The 22698-nt window shown below is 36.1% G+C and overlaps 8 protein-coding genes across 8 annotated transcripts; 6 read left to right on the top strand and 2 right to left on the bottom strand. All coding sequences in view use genetic code 12, as the record gives it.

The window, feature by feature from the left end:
* Positions 1 to 1118: 1118 nt before the first annotated feature.
* SPAPADRAFT_143676 (uncharacterized protein) lies at positions 1119 to 2177 on the top strand (the record flags this gene model as incomplete). Its single annotated transcript, XM_007377162.1, has 1 exon — positions 1119 to 2177. The coding sequence occupies one exon, from the start codon at positions 1119 to 1121 to the stop codon at positions 2175 to 2177; it is 1059 nt and encodes a 352-aa protein (XP_007377224.1).
* On the bottom strand, positions 1761 to 3121 carry SPAPADRAFT_63094 (uncharacterized protein; the record flags this gene model as incomplete). Its single annotated transcript, XM_007377161.1, has 1 exon — positions 1761 to 3121. The coding sequence occupies one exon, from the start codon at positions 3110 to 3112 to the stop codon at positions 2174 to 2176; it is 939 nt and encodes a 312-aa protein (XP_007377223.1).
* A 621-nt stretch (positions 3122 to 3742) lies between these two features.
* Positions 3743 to 5480, top strand: SPAPADRAFT_57076 (uncharacterized protein; the record flags this gene model as incomplete). Its single annotated transcript, XM_007377160.1, has 2 exons — positions 3743 to 5280; positions 5468 to 5480. The coding sequence occupies 2 exons, from the start codon at positions 3743 to 3745 to the stop codon at positions 5478 to 5480; spliced, it is 1551 nt and encodes a 516-aa protein (XP_007377222.1).
* Positions 5481 to 5508: 28 nt separating this feature from the next.
* SPAPADRAFT_63092 (ubiquitin-conjugating protein) lies at positions 5509 to 7122 on the top strand (the record flags this gene model as incomplete). The annotated part of the gene is made up of 1 exon (XM_007377159.1): positions 5509 to 7122. A coding segment is annotated over one exon (1199 nt), but the record flags the coding sequence as incomplete, so codon positions are not given.
* Positions 7123 to 7631: 509 nt separating this feature from the next.
* SPAPADRAFT_52353 (uncharacterized protein) lies at positions 7632 to 14054 on the top strand (the record flags this gene model as incomplete). The annotated part of the gene is made up of 1 exon (XM_007377158.1): positions 7632 to 14054. One exon carries the CDS (start codon positions 7632 to 7634, stop codon positions 14052 to 14054), a length of 6423 nt encoding a protein of 2140 aa, XP_007377220.1.
* A 1774-nt stretch (positions 14055 to 15828) lies between these two features.
* On the top strand, positions 15829 to 17769 carry SPAPADRAFT_68373 (uncharacterized protein; the record flags this gene model as incomplete). Its single annotated transcript, XM_007377157.1, has 1 exon — positions 15829 to 17769. The coding sequence occupies one exon, from the start codon at positions 15829 to 15831 to the stop codon at positions 17404 to 17406; it is 1578 nt and encodes a 525-aa protein (XP_007377219.1).
* A 1002-nt stretch (positions 17770 to 18771) lies between these two features.
* Positions 18772 to 19722, bottom strand: SPAPADRAFT_52351 (uncharacterized protein; the record flags this gene model as incomplete). Its single annotated transcript, XM_007377156.1, has 1 exon — positions 18772 to 19722. One exon carries the CDS (start codon positions 19720 to 19722, stop codon positions 18772 to 18774), a length of 951 nt encoding a protein of 316 aa, XP_007377218.1.
* A 106-nt stretch (positions 19723 to 19828) lies between these two features.
* On the top strand, positions 19829 to 20747 carry SPAPADRAFT_52350 (uncharacterized protein; the record flags this gene model as incomplete). Its single annotated transcript, XM_007377155.1, has 4 exons — positions 19829 to 20155; positions 20226 to 20315; positions 20400 to 20594; positions 20685 to 20747. The coding sequence occupies 4 exons, from the start codon at positions 19829 to 19831 to the stop codon at positions 20745 to 20747; spliced, it is 675 nt and encodes a 224-aa protein (XP_007377217.1).
* Between the last annotated feature and the right edge of the window lie 1951 nt (positions 20748 to 22698).

Below are 22698 nucleotides of genomic sequence, written 5' to 3'. Positions count from 1 at the left end.
TTTTTTTTGTGTGTGTGGAGTTCATATGAGTCACTTGTAGAAGTGTAAACATGAGCCGTAAAGTGAGATGAAATTTTTCAAGGCAACTAAGAACCATAAACAATGAAGTGGCATTTATTGAAGCTTAACTCCGGACTATACAGGATTGGTTGTTTCAACATAAAGCTCTAGTTTGTATATAAGTTTAATTGTTTCTTCAACAAACAATCAAGAGATCATGGTGTCGGTTCTTACAAATTTGGCTTAGAACGTAGAACAACTCTCGCTAAAACTTGCACAGGAAGTTCATTTTGCCAACCCTTGGTATGGCCAAAAAAATATGAATCCCCAGAAAACCAGTATTATCCCACAATTTACAATGACATGCAGGGGTGTCTTAAGTAGTTGTGGAAATTGTTATATTTTCTGTGGCTGAAGACAATGCTTTGGAGGTAAATAGAGAAACATGTTTAACATGTTTTGTGGTGACTACAAGAATTATGGTAAGCTAAAACAGTAAACTAGTTGTATCAATGAAGATTATCACAAACAAGAATTCCATGTTTACTTGGGCACCATATTCTAACTGGTTTATAAAAAAGTTCTCATACGATAGAATCACAGTTACCAATTAGAACAGGTTAAGAGAAATTGGAGTATCATTGATATCACAGATCTTTACGTAAACGCCTTGAAACCAAAATGATGTTCCTAGTCTCACAAAAAGGAAAAACTGGAAGTTCAAGATGCCAACATAATTATACTGCTGATGAACAAAAAGTTCTCAACTTTGATAAGTATTCTTATCCTATTAGTTAGTATAACTATTAAAAAAAAAGCAAATCCTATAAGTACTAAGTTCAGCGAAGATCTTGGTGTAATTGTTTGTTGTATTCTCATTAAAATCGAATATAGGCGAAACTTTATCATCAGTATAAGTATTTAAAGGATGTAGTAAACTTTCACATACCTTTGTTTAGCTAAAGAAGAAGGTGGTAAGAAACTTAATTTTTGCTGGCAGAGAAATTTTTTTTTCTTTGCTTCATCACCTTCCTAGGATTTACCCGGATTTGGTTGGTCAAAGCAAAAAAAAAATTATTTACTTAATTTGCAACCAACCCTAAGCTAGCGGCTAAACAATGCATTTGTTTACAAGAGATTGGCCAATAAAACTAAGAACTATAACTCTATCAGGTCTAACTGTTCTATCATATACATTTGATATATTATTTTATTCAACGTTATTTACATTATCTGCAGCGTTAGGTACTATAATTCCACCACGATTTCATGAGTTCCTGTTGTTTGATATCTCATTGAGATATACATATAGAACTGAGGCCGAGTCTGCGGTACCAATACCTTTATTAGTGTTTATATCTGGAGGAATACCAATTATACAATTTATTTTCTTTGCCATATTTCAACCTAGATTATCAATTTCACGAAGACTTTGGGATTTGATGTCAGGATTCATGTGTTTATTGGGAGCAATGGCTACACAATTGCTAGCCACGTGTATATTGAAGAACATTTGTGGATTACCACGTCCAGATATGATCGATAGGTGCGAGCCAATGTTTCAGAATATCCCTGTCACTCAATTGTCTAATGTTGCCATATGTACACAACCAAATTGGAATTTGGTACAAGAAGGATTTAGATCATTCCCTAGTGGACATCTGTCAGCAGTGTTTTGTGGGATGACAATAACTTCGTTAAATATAGCATCCAGGTTGCAAACATTTGATAGTCGGAATAACTCATTCAAGGTATTTCTTACCATTCTACCAATATTCTTGGCCATGTTTGTTGCGTGTACGAGAGTCAGTGATAACCGACACTTTTTAAGAGATGTTATAGGTGGTTCATTAATTGGAACTTATGTTGGAAGTTTATTTTATTGGCAATATTTCCCAAGTATATATAATCTAAGCAACAATGGACGAGCTTATCCACCCAGAAGAATTGGAGTTCATCCGTTTTTCAATAATATTGGTGGATTTTGGAAGATACCCGATAGACTTAAAGGGGCATTTGAACAACGAGTATTGAATGGACCAGAAGGTGAAGCACACCTTGAAAAGCTTCAAAATGGATATTTAAACCAAACGGTTGCTCCCACCACAATTCAAGACAATATTACATTAGTTAATAGATTAAATGAGGTGTTGCCCGAAGATATAGCTGAATATTAATTTATATTTCTCGCCCTAGCTCTTGCTTTCTTTACTTTATCACTGGCGTTTTCAACTTCTTCGTTAAACTTATCCAACATATTGTTTTGTTCTTCAACTTCGGTATTGATGATTTCTCCAATTTGTCGTTGCTTAGAAATGAGTAGTCGGAGTTGTTCTAATTCTTGATCCTGAGTTTTATGAACTTGTTTCTGCTGTTGTAAAAGTTCTTCGTTTGATAATGCCAAGGTTTGGTTGGTTTCACCAGCTTGTATTTGACCACCCAATACTCGTTTAGATATGGTGGATCCATGTAAATCATTTGTTAAAATTTGTTGTAAACTACCTTGTAATTGGCTAAGCAACCCATGTCTTCTTTGAATTTCGGAATTGTCCAACTTCAACTTACGAAGTGAATGTGATAATTCATTTAGTAATGGTTGATATACTCTATTAACTTTATCTCTAGATTGTATTTTCTCTTGAATGGACGAATTGGTAAAACTTTGTTGAATCTCCAGTTTGAGCTTGCGATATATTTCTAACCACGAATCTGGGGTTATAGCAGAAGCATCTGCGGTAAGTGCTGGTAAATCCTGTTTGAAAAGGTCATTATTAAATCTAAAATTTATAGGTAACTGTAAAAATTCGAGTAATTCACGGTTATTCTGAATAGAAGTATCTCTAATGACATCATTTAAGAATTTGCACAACTCAACTTTTCTTTCGTGAATGATTCCTGACTTGTTTAGCCAATTGATTCGTTTTGCAGGAAGTTGATATGGGAAGTCTCTAGTATTAATTCCTAAACTGTGGCATAAATTTATGACTAATGATTCAAATTCGGAATATCTTTTCTTGATAACATATGATCTTAATGGAAGTTTGATAGATATTTGATAATATGTATAACCATCTATGTCAACTTCATTAGGAATAGTTATTATTTCTGACATAGTGCCTTTGGGTAGTTTGACGTGTTGAAAAGCTACGAAGAAAAAAAAATTATTAAATTAAGCCGAACTAATTTACCATTGTGGCAAAATAACCGATTATCGCCGGTTGCGGCACACACACACCCCAATTGATTGCAAATCGTTTCAATTAACCCAAGAGTAGATATAGTAGCATGAAGAGTTTATAACCTTGTATTGCTTTTATTAAATAATTCTTGTTGTAACAATACAATAGTTGGTTCTGTTTTTATTCTATTTTTGAGCTAGTTAAGCAAAAATTTGTGTAAAATTGTATTGAAATGTGAATATAATCTTTATAACTTTCCAAATGCAATCTAACCACACTCTATCATTCAATAACCGGTTTATACATCAGTTTTGCTAGATATTTAACAACAATTCTGTTGCATTGCTTTGTTAAAAATTAGCAGCAACTTTAATGTTCACAGTATAAAAACACTTGAAACTCCACATTTTTCTTTTTTTTTTTTTGGCTATCAGTTACCAATAATCATGACTGACTACAATTCGACGGAAAACCGCTCAATCGGTCAGAATAATCACAATGATCATCATCATAAACAAGTACCAATACGACGAGTATCTCCAGTTCCAGTGGAAAGTTCGGAAATGCCCCTGTCTTCAAGTGGGGAACTTGAAGAACAGCAACCATTGTTAGATCCCGATGACCCCATGGTATCACCATTAAACCTTCGAAATATCCAAATATTGAAAACAGTCGTTAGAGTATTGGTATATTTAAACTTGCTTCTCCTTGTATTACTAGTTATCAGTGAATTCTTTGCTCTTCCTTGGTTAACCAATAAAGGCAAATCATTTTTAGAAATTGACTTGGTAATAATTTGTCTTATTATCAATTCCATTAACAACTTGTTTTTCGTTGTGCCTGCTTACTACGAAAGAATCGTCGGATATGTGATATCAGGTTTGTTATTAATCGATTTGCTTGTGATTTTATGTGTATCACTGGTTAGAACAAGATCTGGATTCTTAGGAATAGTATTAATTATATGGACGTGTTTGAATTCCTTTTTAAATTCAATTATTGATTATTATGTCGAGGAAGCAAGACATTATCAAGAAATAAGATATACTGGAAGAATTGAAAAGAGACGAACTGTTGGTGAACTAGTTATTATGTTTTTAAAAGTCCTTGTTGAATTATTTCTATTATGGCTAATTTGGTGTATTAGTGTTACTTTATTATTACAAAGTTTTGATGCTCATGAGAAACCATGGGGTAAGTTAATACCGGTGAACAACTCCAGTCATAGAATCCACCTTGCTTGTTATGGAGATGTTTACGGTAATAGCACCGAGCCAATTGTCTTGGTCGAAGGGGGCCAACTGACTTCAAGCGAAGAATTTCAAGAATGGATTGAAGAGTTGTATCATTTAAATAAACTTGATAGATTTTGTGTTTGGGATAGACCGGGGTATGGATTTTCAGATTCTGCTCCGCCTCCGGTCTCCGTTGGAATTATTACCGAATACTTAACCGAAGCACTAGCAAAAGAAGATATTCAAGGACCATTTTCAGTTGTGGCATTTGATATTGGTGGATTATATGCCACGCTCTTTGCTAGTAAGAACAAACACAAGATTCATTCGATATTATTTGTTGATTCTTGGTCAGTTGACTTGTTGAAGAAATGGCCATTCAGTGGTGGTAATAAGAAGAATGAGGATCCAAATGTATTTAAAGGATCTCTTCAATTAATGGATAATATCATGGGATTTAAATTATGGTTACGAGGATTCGTATCCCCCTTAGGCTTGATAACAAATATCCATTGGTTTTTCCATCCTATGAAATATTCTAGCAAGAGTAGAATTTTCGGAAGAGACATGATTTATCAATCCAAATACCTTCGTGCAAGATGTCAGGAACAATTGACTTCTGGTATACTCTCGTGGAATGAAGTTCAAAATGCCGATATAACTGACATTCCAATATCGGTGATATCTTCGGATTACATGATTAAAAAATCGTTAAATTGGGGGAAATGGCAACGGGAAATTACCAGACGAAGTGATAAATTGAATGAATGGGTAATTGCTGAAAACAGTAGTCATTTTATTTGGAGAAGTGCTGTTGGTAGAAAAGAATTGCAGCAATTGTTATTAAGATTAATAGGAAAACAGCAGTACCAGGTCGAGCCATAGCTATATATTTTTGTGTATGTGAAATTCATGCTTTGTTTTAGTTATTTGTACTTTGTATACCTTTATTTCCTTCATATTAGTACCAAACGAGCCAGCCAGCTTTCACTACCACAGAAGAACAACAAAAAAAATAAAAAATCACCACTTTACGACAAAAACAACTGTTAGTTTTTTAAAGTAAAAAAAAAAAAAGAAAAAATAACACTTACCGACTAGTTCAGTCATTTACAACCAACTTTTCAACACAACTTAACCCAGAGGCCACCGGTTGAGTCAATACATTAATACAAACTGCTGACAGTTACATCCAGCTAATTTTTTTTGTCTTTTGACATTGTTTTATTTTTTACCATCCCCCCTTTTTAATAGACGAGCATATTTGTCTCAATTGCATCATAGGTTTCATCCAGTATAATAATGCCAGAAAGTTCATCAGCAAATACTTTAGCAAAAGAACAAACAATACTACCACAAAAGAATGGTCAAGTTTTTAAAGAATCATCGTCATCAAGCATCCCGGAATCCCCAACTCTGATGTCAACGCCGATAGCAACTACTACCGCTAATCGCGTTGTTTCATTGCCAACCAAAACTAACTCTAACAAATTAACCAAACTGTCTAGTAATGACAACGTCAACAATATCACTCCTTCACCTCAAGGAAACCGGTTTGGTTTGAACTTCTTGTCAGGATTTGGCATGAGATCTCATAGTTTATCTTCTACTGAACGAAATGGTGGCGTTGCTGAAATGGCAAACAGTCCCACTATTTCTAACTTGAATGGATACCTGCATGAAGATTTCCATCCTGTTAATGGAGGAGCGATTCATCTTGCCACTAATGAAGAAGTTGCCGAAGAAAATAGTGATAACGATGGAGATCACGAAGAAGAAGGAGGAGATGAAGAACCACAATCACCACGCCGGAGACGTCAGGATACTTTATTTGATCCAAATACTACTAGTTCTGGTACTGATGCCATTAATTTAGAAGATACTCTAGACAAGAATAGTCCTATGGATAAGGATGGATTCTATTCGGTCAGATTAACCCCCCTTATTGACCATTCCTCATCATCATCTGGATTATATTTCCCACCCATTATTCGGAAAATTAAACCTGATTCAAGTATTTCAATTGGAAGATATACCGAGAAAAACAAAGCAGCAGCCCATGCTCCCCAAGGATCTTCAGCACCAATTGTTTTCAAAAGTAAAGTTGTTTCAAGAACTCATGCATTATTTCAATGTAACGGCGACGGTCAATGGTTTTTAAAGGATTGTAAATCAAGTTCAGGAACGTTTTTAAATCATATTAGGTTATCACCAGCATCCCAAGAATCCACTCTAATGCCATTAATCGATGGTGATATTATTCAATTAGGTATGGATTATCGAGGAGGTACTGAAGAAGTTTACCGATGTGTTAAAATGAGATGTGAATTTAACAAGAGTTGGCAAAGAAAGGTAAACCAATTCAATTTAGAAATTCATAAGAAATTAAAATCATTGCATTTAAATGACGAAACAGTTATTGAAGAAGGTAAAGATATGACTGAATGTGTTATATGTCTTATGAAAATTGAACCATGTCAAGCATTATTCATTAGTCCTTGTTCTCATACGTGGCATTATAAATGTATTAGACCAATTATAATAAAGAGTTATCCTCAATTTTATTGTCCAAATTGTCGGACAATGTGTGATTTAGAAACTGATCTTGATGAAGATGATTAATATTCGCTGGTCGGAATAATTGTGTTTTTTTTTGATATTATATAGTAATAGAAGTATAATTTGAACTGTAAGTGGAACGTCCAGCTTTATTTTTAACCACTTTTTAAGAAACCCAGTAGTATATTTTTATGTTAACATGTATCAACTTCTTGGCAGCAAATCCTTCATAATATCAAGAGAATTATAGATACAACTCATTTCAAAATAAATTCTCATCAATCGCATGGGGTGACCTTCCAAACTGTAACATGACGAAATTATTGAAGAAAGAGCTCCCTTCCTCAATTACATGCACTTTCAAACTGGGTGACCTTTAAGTTATCAAGCTAGATCCAAACCCAAAATATCATTCAAACAAGCAGATCCGTTGCTATCCTATTAGTATAAGCTTTTTCTACCAAGAAAAATCAAACCTTCCATGTCAATTTTTGTTACCAGGACAAGAAAAATATCAAGTATTTTACAACCAGGATACATTTTCTAGAACAGAAGCTTCAAAAGAAGGTCGCGATGAGCATGTTGCAATTCCCATTAATATTTATAAATGTCAAAATCCTTGTAAAAGAATGTTTAACACTTTTTATTCCCCAACGAAATGTTAATAATTTGGTTTATTTTATCGTTTCCATTAATTTTAGCTGATACCATCCTGGACTTCCGAGAATTCAAGGGAGATCCATTCAGGATAGAGGTTTCTGAATCTATATATATAACCAGCGAGGGAAAACTTCATTTTAAAGAAAAAGAATACATTCGACTCACAGGAGCATTTGATAATCAGGGAGAATTCTTAGGTACAACAAAACAATCAGGAAAAGGATTGACTGTCTTGCATATAAATACCAAGGCAGTGTTTAAGAATACTGGAACATATACAGTTGAAGCCAACAGCGACAATAAAAACCATTTCGAAATTAATTTTCAAAAATTTATCAATCTGGGAACATTAGTGTTGGATAGCTTATCATCTGCTGGCACATATATGAAGATCCTAGGAACCAAGAATTGGGAAAATCATGGAACAATTATAGCTCGAGATGGTTCACTGAATAGAGGAACTATTCAAATGCTGTCAGAAGAGTCTGGTGTGTTGCTTCCGATTCACCATCCTATTACCAATAATGGAATTATTAAACTTTACAACCTTTACTATGCTCAGCCAGCTAGTAATATCTACGGTGTGGGTTGTATTGTGCTCGAACAAAATTCTTATTTGAGATTAAATTCATGGTATACATCCAACGATCAGAATTTTGTCATGGGAATAGATTCAACTATATCGGTGGGATTCTCACTGATTTTTCGTCAATATAATATTATAAATTTTGGCAGAGGAAATAAGATTGGGTTGGACCTGAGTTTGTATACTCCGACGTATGACTCCAAGAAAGGTTTATTAACTCTCATGAGCTTTCTGGGAAGTACAAAATACTTTTTCATAGGTCCGGGATATAGGGAAAATAAGTTTAAATTAGAGGGCAGTTATGTCACTTATATTGATGATCCACCTAATATATCTGATCTGTGCAAGGAATTTTCGGATGGAAATGGTGATTCACCAACAGTTGATAGTAATGAAACAAAAGAGGGGGAGGCTATTGATTTACTGGAAGTGGGACTTTATGTATGTAATGAAAATGGGGACAATAAGTGCCCAGAAGTTCCTGCTGGTGGCAGTGGCAGTGGAGGTAATAATGAGGTAGAAGTACCTGGAACAGTTGGTGGAGGTGGTAGAAACGAGAATGAACTTGGACTTCCTAGTATAGGTGGAGGTTATGATAAGGAAGTAGAAGTTAGTGGTGGAACTGTTGCGGGTGGTGGTGAAAATAATAAAGTTCCAAGTCCTGGTGGTAGTAATGAGAATGAAGTTGAACTTGTTGGTACGATCGAAGGTAGTAGTGGCAATGGAAATAAAGAAGAAGAAAATCCTGGTGGTATCGATGAAGGTGGTAATAAAGAGGAAGAAGTTCCTGGTGATTATAGTGAAGTAGAACTTCCTGGTATTGCCGAAGGAGGTGGTAATAGTGATAGTAACGAAATGGAACTTCCTAGTATCATTGAAGGTGGCGAGGGTAGTAATAAAAATGAGGTAGAAGTTCCTGGTAATGATGTTGAAAATGGAGGTGGTAATGAGAAGAATGAAGTAGAAAGCACAGCTGGTATCACTGAAGGTGGTGCTGATAAGGAAAAAGAAGTTCCTGATATCGCTGAAGGTGGCAATGGCAATAAAGAAGAAGAAAATCCTGGTGGTATCGATGAAGGTGGTAATAAAGAGGAAGAAGTTCCTGGTGATTATAGTGAAGTAGAACTTCCTGGTATTGCCGAAGGAGGTGGTAATAGTGATAGTAACGAAATGGAACTTCCTAGTATCATTGAAAGTGGCGAGGGTAGTAATAAAAATGAGGCAGAAGTTCCTGATATTGTTCAAGCTAACAGTGATGGTAATGAAAATGAGGTAGAAGCACCTGGTGACAATGTTGAAAATGGCGATGGTAGTGACAAGAGCGAGGTAGAAAATCCTGGCGGTATTGATGAAGGTGGTGTTGATAAGGAGGTACAAATTCCTGGTAACGTTGAAGGTGGTAGTATCAATGAGAATGAACTTGAAGTAGTAGGTATAATTGGAGGTGGAAGTGATGCTGATGGTAATAAAGCAAATATTTCAGATGGTAGTAATAGTGATCTCAATGAACTTGAAGCCCCTCCTAGTACTGAGGAAGCAGGTAGTAATAATAATGTGAATGAAGTGGAGATACCTGGCAGTAGTATTGAAGGTGTTGGTGATATTGAACTTGAATTACCTAGTATAGTTGAAGGTGGTGGTGATAAGGAAGTAGAAGTTCCTGGTATCATTGAAGCAGGTGGTAATAGTGATAAAGTAGAAGTGACTAGTGGTGGCAGTGCTAGTGGAGATGAAAATGATGTAGAAGTGCCTGGTACAGATGGTGGAGGTAGTAGCAATGAGAATGAACTTGAACCTCCTAGTATAGTTGAAGGTGAGAATGATGGCGAAAAAAATGAGGTAGAAGTTGTTGGTGGAACTGTTGTGGGTGGTAGTGGTAGTGGTAAGGAGGAAGAAGTTCCTAGTATCGTTGAAGGTGGTAATGGTGACGAGAAAGAAGTAGAAGTTCCTGATGGTGGTAGTGGTGGTATTGGAGATAATAATGAGATAGAAATACCTGGTATACCTGAAGGTGGAAATGATAGCGATGATACTAATCTCAATATTCCAGGTGGTAGTACTAGTGATACAAATGAACTTGAAGTTCCTGGTGGTCAAAGTGGTAGTGACGGTAACAAGGGCGAAATAGAAAACACTGGTATTGTTGAAGGTGGTTATGATGGTAAGGATGTAGAAAGCACTGTTGATATCACTGAAGGTGGTGCTGATAAGGAAAAAGAAGTTCCTGATATCGCTGAAGGTGGCAATGGCAATAAAGAAGTAGAAAATCCTGGTGGTATCGCTGAAGGTAGTGATAAGGAGGAAGAAGTTCCCGTAGACTATAATGAAGTAGAACTTCCTGGTATTGCCGAAGGAGGTGGTAATAGTGGTAGTAACGAAATGGAGCTTCCTAGTATCATTGAAGGTGGCGAGGGTAGTAATAAAAATGAGGTAGAAGTTCCTGGTAATGATGTTGAAAATGGAGGTGGTAATGAGAAGAATGAAGTAGAAAGCACAGCTGGTATCACTGAAGGTGGTGTTGATAAGGAGAGAGAAGTTACTGATAGTGGTGAAGGTGGCAATGGCAATAAAGAAGTAGAAAATCCTGGTGGTATCGATGAAGGTGGTAATAAAGAGGAAGAAGTTCCTGGTGATTATAGTGAAGTAGAACTTCCTGGTATTGCCGAAGGAGGTGGTAATAGTGATAGTAACGAAGTGGAACTTCCTGATATCATTGGGGGTGGTGCTGATAAGGAAAAAGGAGTTCCTGATATCGCTGAAGGTGGAAGTAATGATAAGGAAGTAGAAACTCCAGGTAGTACTTCTGAAGGTTCTTCTAATGAAATTAACAATGGGGACGATAGCAAAGATCAGGTTGATGGCAGTGGATCCAATGAAATTAAAGATGGAATAACCGAAACAAATGGAAGCGACAGGGATGATGGATCCAAAAGTGGACCTCAGCCAGATGGGAGCGGATCAAACGGAACAGAAGAAGGAGAAAATGTATCGAATGGAGATAACAGCGGTGATTCATCCAATAATGATCCCTCATCTGAATTCAATGGTATTCCACCTGAATCCAATAGTGGGTCCACACATGTACCTGATGGTGCAAAAGGAAGTACTAGTGAAGGGAACTATGGCGGTGATGTATTGGGAAATGGTTCCATCGATGATTCCGATGAGAAAAAGCTAGCAGAAACGAATAATGGATCAGATGGTATTAGAGAAACTTCAAATGAAACAAACGACAAAGACAGTAATAGTGAATCCAAGAATGAAACTCCACCTGAATCTAATGGCTCCATACCTGGAAGTACACCGGGTTCCAATAGTGGAGTTTCAGATGGTATGAATGAATCTAATGGAGTAAACACTGATGGTTTTACTGATGGAACCCCATCGGGTCCTGATGGCGAGGGTGGAAATGAGTCAAATGGAGAAGGAACTGAGAGTGAATATGATAATAAGGATATATTAGGATCTAATGGAATTCAGACAGGTGGAAATGATGCCAGTTTAGGGTCTATCAACGGATCTCAAATTGAAGAAGGTGAAAACAATGATCAAGATATAGGGAATGGGGTTAATGGAAAGGATCCTAATGGAAACGGTGATGAGAATATATCTAACAACGGAGCACAATTAGAATCTAATGGGCACAATTCTATCCAAGAAGGAGTGGGTAATACTAATGAAAATGGTCTTGGTGGATCTAGCAGTAATGTGGAACCCGAGGGTAGTGTACCTAATGTTGAAAATAAGGAAGAACATGAGGGACATTTACAAGTACCGGTGATTGAAGAGAATACAAATCCAGAAAGCGTTCCCGGAAACACGGGTGCATCTCCGAATCAAGAAGGCGAGGAAGGAGAACTGCAAGTCAATGGAGAAGGTAGTGAACACGAATTTAGTGGTAGCAATACAGGTAGTAATACAGGCGAAGATGTAAATAAAGAGGTAAATGGTACAGGAGGTAATGACAAGGATACAAATGTTGGTTCTACAATTGGTGGTAATGTTGATATTATTGACAAGGGCGATAAAACTGAAGGTGAAGCTGTCTATATCGTGCAAGGGGAAATTTATGTATGGGATGAAAATGAAAACGGAGATGATAAAAACTCAGGTGCTATTACTGATGGTACTGAGAAACCTATGAATCAAGTGGATGGTGAAGGAGAATTAGTGGATGACAAAGGTGGGGTTGGAAACTCAAGTAGTGATACAGATAATTATGAAAAGGGTGATACCGGAGATAGTGAACATAAAGAGGGCACTGGTGTAGCAAACATTACAGGAGGTAATAACAAGGATACAGCCGTAATTAGTGAGAATGGTAATGAAGAAATATCAATTCCTGGTGATGAAAATAAGGTGGAAATTCCTGTTGGTACGGTTGAAGGTAGTGTACAAAATGGTAACCATGTTGAACAGAGTGGTAATCCTGAAAATGGCGATATTAGTGATAATAGTGCTAATGAAGAAGTGGCAATTTCTGGTGGTCCACTTGAAGGTACTGCTACAGAAATTGATTCAACTGACAAGTATGATAGTGGAAATGAGTTGAAAGTACCTAGTAGTGAAAATGAAGGAAAAGATCAACTTAATAGTGATGGTGAAATTATTACTGCTGAAGGAGATAAGAAGAATCAATCAGCAAAACCAACTGTCCAAGAAGAAACCAATCAAGTAAACCCAGTCAAAGAATCAAATAGTGAGCAACTACCCGCTATGATTTCACCTTCCAATATATTACAAAATACCGAGGAAAAAACTGAACTAAGCTTTATTGAACAAGGTTCATTTGTCGACCCATCCAAACCCTTTAAACTTTTTGTCGAGAACAATCAAATAGACTTGTATTTCGCATTGAGTAAAGACGGTATTATTGTGGTTGACGAACATAAATATTCTTTATTTGAGATTCAGGCAGGAGGTGAGCTAACAGCAGATGGAGAATATATTCGAGTATTGGAAAGTGGTAAAATGATTGCTACCAGTGAACTGCGACTTGCAACAAGAGTTTGGTCAATAGTTCAAGGAAAACTTGATTTATCTAAACCAACCATGAAACGTGGATTTGTTGAATTTACTGTTTGTGATCAAGTGGTTTATGTTAATGGTATAGGTCAAGGATGTAAGAATGTGGAAGTACTTTTTGAAAATTCAAATGAAGATTACAAAAGCTTATCTGAGGTTCAAATTGATTCTAAAGAGACTGGAGAAGCTCAAATTGGTATTGCGAATTCTACAGCTATCGAGACTGGGAATGAATCAACTCAATATATGACTGAACTGGTCATAGCAATTGTTATCGAAACTGGAACCGTCACTGTAGTTACCACTGAAGAAACTATATATCAAAGTGGTGTAACTATTGTTTCCTCCAATGATTCTCCTGTTAATACCATAGAAGAGTTTGATGACTTACAATCAACTGACCTTGGAAATCCCAGTGATACTATTACTCAAATTCTCATTGAGGGTGGAATAAATAAAACCGTCACTACAGATGCAAAAATTAAAAGCCAATCTGATGAATTTCATATTTCCTCAACAGTAGAATCCATTTCCAAAACAACTGGTGATAGCTACAATACTATCAGTAATAGGAAATCCATTCCTACTATGATGCTGGCTAATTGTGCTCAAGACGGTTGTAAAGAGTATACGAAAGTCGTGGATATTGGTATCTATGATAGTACAACCGTTGTTACAAACCCTAGTGTGAACTCAAATCCTGGTGCAGGACAACTATATATTACTGAATTTGAAAATGGGTCAAACAATAGCATATTCATAGATATATTTGCTGCTTTAGCTATGTTTATCCCCTTTTTGTGGATTTAGATTAATTATATGTTCTTGCTGCTATTTTTCTATCTACCAAATAGGTTTACTAATTTAAATATATTAAGTGTTTGATTAATTGAGAAAAATATTTTGAATGTACAGATTAAGTCTGGACTCAATGAAACAACCTTTGGCGGAAACGAAATGGTTATCATTGATACATCGTAATACTCTCTATCGGTAATAATGTGATGTGTTTTAATAGATTCAGCATAGATGAATACTATTCCGATAAACAAGATCAAACCTATTCATGTTTATATTCGGCCTATGAATCACCCCAAGAATTTGATCTAATACTTTTTGAGCTTCTAAATTTAATTTCAATTGGTCTATAAAGACTGGTTTAGTATGAGGTTTTTCTTTGTGAGGAAGTATCAGTTCTGATACAGTTTAATTTTCAGGTGCGATAGTGAGAAATATTTTCATGTAATGAAAAGTTATCAAGATTAAACTCTCGTGAATGTGAAGTTTTCTCTTGCATTGAATTCCCGTGTCATTATACTGATCAGAGTCCAATGCAAATATTGGAATATATACCTTTGAAATAATACGAATACATTTACGAATCGAGTGAATTATATATTGTTTGTTATAGTAGGTTGTTGGTCACTACCAAATTATTAGTAAATCTATTTCAGACAAACATACATTTCACAAATCACCAATTGAGAAATACATGAACTGAAGCTCTAATAAAACCGATACATTTTCGTAAAGTTTAAAAGATAACTTCTCTGTTAGAACTGCAAAGAAATTCTACGTGTAAACAATCACCCACTAGGAAAATGCAAGTCATGAACTCTGAGTTTGAGCAATGCCCGACCTAAAGATCATATGTGGGGAATATGTGCTACAAGAGTACAATTTATTCCTGCTCTAGTCATATGGACATATTTGACAGAAGTTCTTTCATTGTCAGACACACATGGCGGTTATTCAAAACTAGTAAATATGCTACTTGATAATTGGAATAAATTTACTCATTTTTTCTCAGAAAACTTATGTCCTAAAATATGTACTTATTACATACTAAAGCAGGACGACACCAAACCTTCTTGTAACCAGTCAATTCAAACAAACTTAGTAGAAGATTACCTAGTACATCCACAGCCTAGTTAATCATGCGCATATGATTTGCAGTACATAAACTATTAAGTTTTTGGTGTCGCGTCTTTTAAAAAAATTCAAACCATGCAGATTCCTTTTCTGGGCAAAATCACAATATTGGTAATTATTTGACCACAACAAAGATAAAAGAGGTTCATTTCATTCATACATTCGCGAATCTATCATGGGTTTGCAACCTTATTTAATTCTCGTAAAATCATGAACCCTCAATTTTTGACAGAGGTATAAACATATTTAAAATATTGTGTACTATCTAGATTTCTTTGACAAACTAATGCTGGTTAATTGATACACTCATTGAAATCGTTCAAACATTAAATACTACTGGTCATATCTTCTCTACTAAACGACACATTTTTGCTCTGTTACCTCTACTGAAAAAAAAAATAAAACGTGATGGAATATGCGAGCAAATCTTTTGAAACAACTCTAAAGTTAAATTCTTAAAAGAATCTTCCATTTAGATTTTCTTGGCCTGTTGATAAAAACTTTATTTGACAAAAACATGTAATGCCAAGACAATTTCATTTACCGAGGTGACGCAGATCTGAAATACTTTAATCAACACAAATCCCATGTTGTTATGTATTGGGTTACTTCTAAACTAAAATGAGGATAGTTGGTTTACTTATAAACTAAAATGCGGATAGTCGGTTTAATTGTATTTGCACAAGTAATCATTGCAGAATTGCTAATTGATGATACACGGATCTATACAAATCCTCCAAATGCAGGCTTTGAAGTATATGAAACCTGTCATATTACCGACACAGGAAGTTTACAGCTTCAAGATATGGAATTTATCAAAATAATTGGCGATTTCACCAATTATGGAGAATTTTTAGTGAACGCATATAAGTTAAGAGAACATTTATACATAGAGTTTGGGGATACTTCCCACTCTTTCTTGAATATGGGAGACTTTAATATTTGGATTCGTGGTTATCCTTCATCATATCTTAATGTATCATTAAATAGTTTTATTAATTATGGAACATTATCGTTAGATTTTGGTTCATTCGGAGGTGTCACGGAGTATTATTTCACATCAAATATTTTCGAGAATGAGGGAACCATCGACATAGCTAGTCCAGGATTACAAGGGAAATCTGCATTTGGGACATCAAGCATAACGAACAACGGTATAATTAGGTTAAGCAATCAAAGGTACAGGCAACTGCCAGGACCAATCATCGGGGATGGATGTGTTATAATTGGGAGCAATTCTCTTGTGGAGCTCGATTCCCGGTATTCATGTAATCAAACATTTGTGATGAATAATGGATATATTTTATTTTTCATGGAAAGTCATTCCAACGTGTACAAAGTAATGAATTTTGGTAAATGGAACGCATTTATAGTCGAAGATGGTATAAGTAATTTCGTTTATGATGTCAATCAAGGTATTTTGACGTTAGAAGGTTTTGGTGGTGATTACCACATTATTATTGGAACAGGATATGATCCAACATTATTTGAGGTAATGCTAGATGGACATGCTATCATGTATAATAGAGAAGCTCCAGAGTATAGCGTTGAAAATTGCAAAGATTTTCCATTTGATGATATTGAAACAGAATCAACCACTGCTGATGACCACCTGGAAACCAGCAGAGTAGATGAATCTACCACTACAGAAGAAATCACCACCAGTGCTTCAAAAGAAGTAGATACTACTTCGGAAATTCAAGATGAAGAGACTAGCGAGGATGAAGTTTCCTCGCACGAAAATGTGGATACTACTACAGATATTGATGATGCAGAAACCAGTGAACCATATAATGATACCACCACTCATACAACTAGAACTAGTGATACTGTCACTCATACGGAAGATGAATTATCAGTAACAGATAATCAATTTGTATCTACCACCACAGTAGTTCTGACCCTGTACACTACTCAGATTTGTGATAAATATGGGAAAACAGTAGACTGTTTATTGATGGTCGTTACAAATTCCGAAGGAGTATGGTGTACTCTGACAATTATTATTGGTAATACAGACATTGCTAAAACAACGTCAACCTCAAAACGGACTAATATTGGATTGTATACTACTCCCGATTCCAACCTCAAGATTTCACTGTATACAAGGACTCAGACGCAGGAAGAAATTCCTAAAATATATGTTGAATATTCAAATGAATCTAACTTGATCACGTTTAAAATCACCTTTATTCTACTTGCAACACTTGCAATTGTTTTGATGAGTTGAAGCTGGTGTTAATGCAAACAATCTTTATGATAAACATTTTTCGTTTTTATTTTTGGAATTTCATACTCATTTAGTCTTATGTTTCTATATTATAAAAGGAACACGGTTTCCTTTGCTATGGTATAACTTTAACATTTATTATTATACAGTTTTGTACGTTAATATAAACTGTTTTGTATAAGGGGAACTAATAAGGAATGAAACTCGCAATTTAGTTGTAAACCCTCATACAAAATTGACCTGATTTTACCGTTTGGAAAAGACACATTTTACAGGTTGCACTTGTAACTTCTAAAGTATTCCAGAATCTTTTTTCGGGTGGTGGCAGTGATTCTGTCGTATTTTGGTAGAATGGACCCGCCGCAAGTTCCCAAAAAACATATAAAGCTGAAAAGGGTCATTTTGTTTACTGGCGTAGCATGGCTGGAACCATTTCGCACAGACACCACAAACAATAGTACACCGTCTAATTATTTTTTAACGATACACTGAGTTCGGTTAAATTAGAAAGGGGTAAAATTAATTCCAAACAGGAATAATACACGGTCGACACATTTTCTAGAAAGAGTTCCATATTTATATAACAATCCCTGAAATATGTTTTTCCTTTTTTATTTTTTTATTAGCAATGACGATTTTTGCACCAACCCATGATCTTTTTGATGATGAATTAGAAGATGTCGAAGAAACTGCAAATAGTTATGATCTGCCACAGCATCACCTTACGATCTCGATGTTGTTAAATTATCAGAAACTTATACTTATGTTGAAGGACTTTTGATACATACCCAAGGCAGAAACAGAAATCCATACCCATTTATTAAAGTACCAACGCCGGCCAGACTAGAGAAGATTTCAGAAAATCAGTTAGAAAACTAAGTCCAATCCAAAAAAAAATGAAGAACCTATTTAGGAAGGTCGTGGCTACTAAAGTGACTTGTTTTCCACACATGGACTTGATGAAGTATATACCTGCTACCACAGAATTGTATCTAGTGAGAACAGTTGATGGTGTAAAATTACAGCAGACCAACCCTGGCGGTTGCATCAAGGTTCCAATTTATAAACTATCTATGTGAGGATCCAATTATCGCATATAGTTATTTAGATACAAATTTATGATGTGCATCAAGGGGGTTTAGTAGTTTCCTCGAGGAAGTTTGTTGAACAAGTATGATATTTACTCGTTGAAATACCTATGGCAAATCACATCAAGAGATTGAATCATAATTGAGATTGCAAGCCAAGAAATCCTTCAAGTCTCTACCCTGGCAACTGTGTGCATAAAGTGTTTGATTCAATAAACAAAGTTAACAGGGTAGCTAATTGTTTGTTGTTGGCATAGTCATAGCGACACAAGTCTGATCAATCCACTGGATTGCTTTTAGTGATTATTATATACTGGTTCAAACCATTTGAGGAGTTCGTCAACTTGATATTCTTGATGGCAGAGAATTTTTTTTTGTCGCAGGGTTTCTTTGATATGCGCAAGGGGGAGGATGCAGGGACACTGGAAAAGGATATATTGGAAGAATCAGGAGACTGGGAGCTTCTGGATTTCAATATGTTCGCCGATGACATACCAATTTCATGAGCAACTGACTGAAGAGCAGCAAGGTCTGGAGTGCTTAATTTAGTAGAATCCACTGTTGAACTTTGATTGGATCGAACCGGGGTTGCAGGATTGGAAGAGTCCGGAAGCGTAATAGCCACACGGTTACTTGAACTTACAGCCGAGGTCAATCCAAATTTAACAAGAATATTTTCTGGAAACACATATTCAGCATAATGGGAGTTGTTTTGAATGTAATTGTGGGGAAGGAACTTGATGATCTTGTCAATGAGTGGTCGAGCCAGCTTGATTGTGGCAACTTTATACTTCTTGGCAAAGAATTCAAAATGGTCATCAAATCCTCGATGTAACAACCTCAGATTTATGATTAAGAACCAGTTCATTATTGATACAGTGCCTGGTTTAGTGATTGCATCCTTGACCTGGTCATAATTTACCATCACTTTGAATGAGTTTTGGTAGGAGGTGATGATTTCATCAAAGTCTGTGGCAAAGAAAATAACTTCAAACACTTGATCTGGCAGGAATTCAATATTATTGAAAACAGTAGTTCCTTCAGGATCGACAGCTTGGGGATTTGAAGTAAAGTCAACACAAAAGGCTTTCACCCGCTCGCTATACTCACCTGTATTTGGTACTCGTGTGAGGCCAAGTACCCAGTAGATATCGGAGTAGTATGTTTGCACTACTGGCATGCCATTGGGAGCATGAGGCATTTGTGAGATTGGTGTTAATGTAGTCATTGTTTGTGAAAGATGTTGGTGAAAGAAGTGGGAGGATATAAATGCAGGCAAAATTCTCGTTTATTTATAGTTGACGGTATAAATAAACCACGCCATTTTATTTACCATGGACCAACAAGAACTATATTTAGAACCATCTCAAGTGATGCTGGTTGCTGAATGTGAGGAAGAAACTAATGATGAAGTAGTTCCCGAGCTAAATGTTCAGCTAAGCAAAGAACAACAGGAGATAGTAACGTCGATTGAAAATGGATTTTCGACATTCTTCACTTCTCCAGCCGGAGGAGGAAAGAGTGTGACGTTGATACATATCAAACGGCGGTTGCAAGAAAAGTATGGCAATGACTTTGCTATCACATCAATGACTGGCAAGAGTGCCATACCATTGGGAGGGACAACACTTCATCGGTTTGTGGATATTGGACTTGGTGAGGTTTGTGAACCCCAACACGCCCACGATAGAAGTTATAATGCAACCATATAGATTCTGCTATGAAGACCAGGGAGAGGTTCTTGCATCTAGAACACAGATTAGTCTAATTCTTGGGTTTGGAATGACTATTCATCGATCTCAAGGGTTGACATTAGCCAAGGTTTGTGTTGATTTACGAGGGGTGTTTGCTGCTGGACAGACATATGTGGCGTTGAGTAGAACCACCAGACTTGACAATCTTCAGGTGGTGAATTTCAGCACAGACAAGGTAATAGTGAATGCTAAAGTCAAGGCATTTAATGAGGAGTTACAAAGCACGGTTATGTTGAGAGCACCGCAGGCGGCAATTACACAACAAAAGAGATCTAGGAAAAGGAGTAAGCCATTAGCGCGAGGGCAGAAACAATTGAAGTTGCTGAGTAGTTGTGGAAAAAGTAAGGTATGTATTTTGTGAAGTAGGAGTTTGTAGATAAATATTATCATATATGAAACTGATCAGGCGGGAATTGTATGGATATTGAATATATAGCACACGGGAAACAGGGATGATGAAATTTCAGGGCCGATTTTGACGAGGTTAAGGAAAGTTTAACCAATCAGTGTTTGAAAAATACGAAGATGTAAACTAGAGTCAATTAGGAATATTTTTTAAATTGATAATACAATAGGGGATGGATCGATCAGACGAGAAGTCTCAATCTGGAATATTTTTCTGGTCAATATAGAATAAGGGATATATAGATTAGACGACAGGCAGCTGCAGGTCATTGCAGAGTATCAACAATGACTAAGCGAGTGTTTCTGCATCGTCTAAACTGTAAATAGACGAGACAACCCAAGATAAGAACATCACTAATGCACAACAACTCAGTTATATGGTGAAATGGATGTAAATAGATCAGAAAAACGAAGCCAAGAACATCATTAGTGGATATCAACTCATTTATACGGCACAATGGATGTAAATACACAAGAAAAACTAAGCCAAGAACATCACTAGTGCATATCAACTCATTTATACGGCACAATGGATGTGAATAGATAAGAAAAACTAAGCCAAGAACATCACTAGTGCATATCAACTCATTTATATTGTACAATGGATGTAAATACACAAGAAAAAGTGAGACAAGTACATCATTAGTGCATATCAACTCATTTATATTGTACAATGGATGTACATAGACGATACAACATGAGACAAGTACATCATGAGTGCACAAAAACCAGTTATATTGTACAATGGATGTAAATACACAAGAAAAACTGAGACTAGAACATCACTAATGCACATCAACCAGTTATATGGTACAATGGATGTACATAATCTTCTCAACCAAAGATCAGTTAATTCGTACGGTTTACTATATTATGTAATTAGGGATGTTTTACGAGAACAGTAGATCTGTGAGTTAGAACGGAGCACTATTTAAATGTGAATAGTACGGGTAGACATTGTGTGGGCAATGAGATGGATAAAATAATATGTGGCTGTGGATGAAAAGTGAGCACCGGAGTTACCCAAAATGGAAGAGCGGATATAGACCGTCTCGGAGATAGTTGGCATGGTAGTTCTCGGCGATAGAAAATATACGAGATTTCGGAGATGGAGAGAATACCAGATCTCGGAGATAGAAGGTAAGTGAGATCTCGGAGAGAGTAGACATGAAAGAAATCGGGGATGGAGAAGATGGCTAACGAGAGGGAGATGCTGATTGATCAGAGGTAGTACAACACGATCGAGGGAGCAACAGCAATGCGTTGACACACAAGGTGTATAAGAAGTGAGTAGAGTATATAGTGACCAGAGAAACAAACGAAATTTGTAGGTAAAACATTAATATATATTTGGTAGAAAGATTAATGAATTTTATAAAAATATAGATAAAATAGTATGAATATCAGATATAATTTGTAATAAAGTTAGAATAAACAGAGGAGAGATTGTGTGCAGGACAGTGTTGGTAGCTAAGGAGTGGGACTCGCGATTTAGTTGTCAACCTGCCTAATTGAGAACGCGAGTTGTTAACCCTGGATTCTGGTGCGAATGTACTAGTTGTTAACCCTTACAGGTTACGCTCCCATAGTAAAAGAGCTTGAGTTGTTAACCCTCATACAAAATTGACCTGACTTTACAGTTTGGAATATACACCTTTTACAGGTTGGATGCCTAACTTGTAAAAATTTCAAAATCTTTTTTCGGGTGCTACCAGTGATTCTCGCGTATTTTTATAGAATAGACCCGCCGCAGGTTCCCAAAAAACGCGTAGAAAAGCTGAAAGGAGAAATATTGTTTACCTGGGGTAACATGGCTGGAACCATTTCGCACTGAGACAATAGACAATAGTACACCATCTAATTATATTTTTTTAATTATACACCGGGTTCGGCTAAAATAGAAAGGGGGTATAATTAATCCCAAACAGGAATAATACACGGTCGACACATTTTCTAGAAACATTTCTATATTTATATAACATTCCTTGAAATATGTTTTTCCTTTTGTATTTTTTTCCTCAGCAATGACGATTTTTGCACCAACC

The sequence above is a fragment of the Spathaspora passalidarum genome (assembly GCF_000223485.1).
Source record: "Spathaspora passalidarum NRRL Y-27907 unplaced genomic scaffold SPAPAscaffold_7, whole genome shotgun sequence".
NCBI classification, from domain to species: Eukaryota; Fungi; Ascomycota; class Pichiomycetes; order Serinales; family Debaryomycetaceae; genus Spathaspora; species Spathaspora passalidarum.
This window is presented reverse-complemented; position numbering and strand designations above follow the sequence as displayed.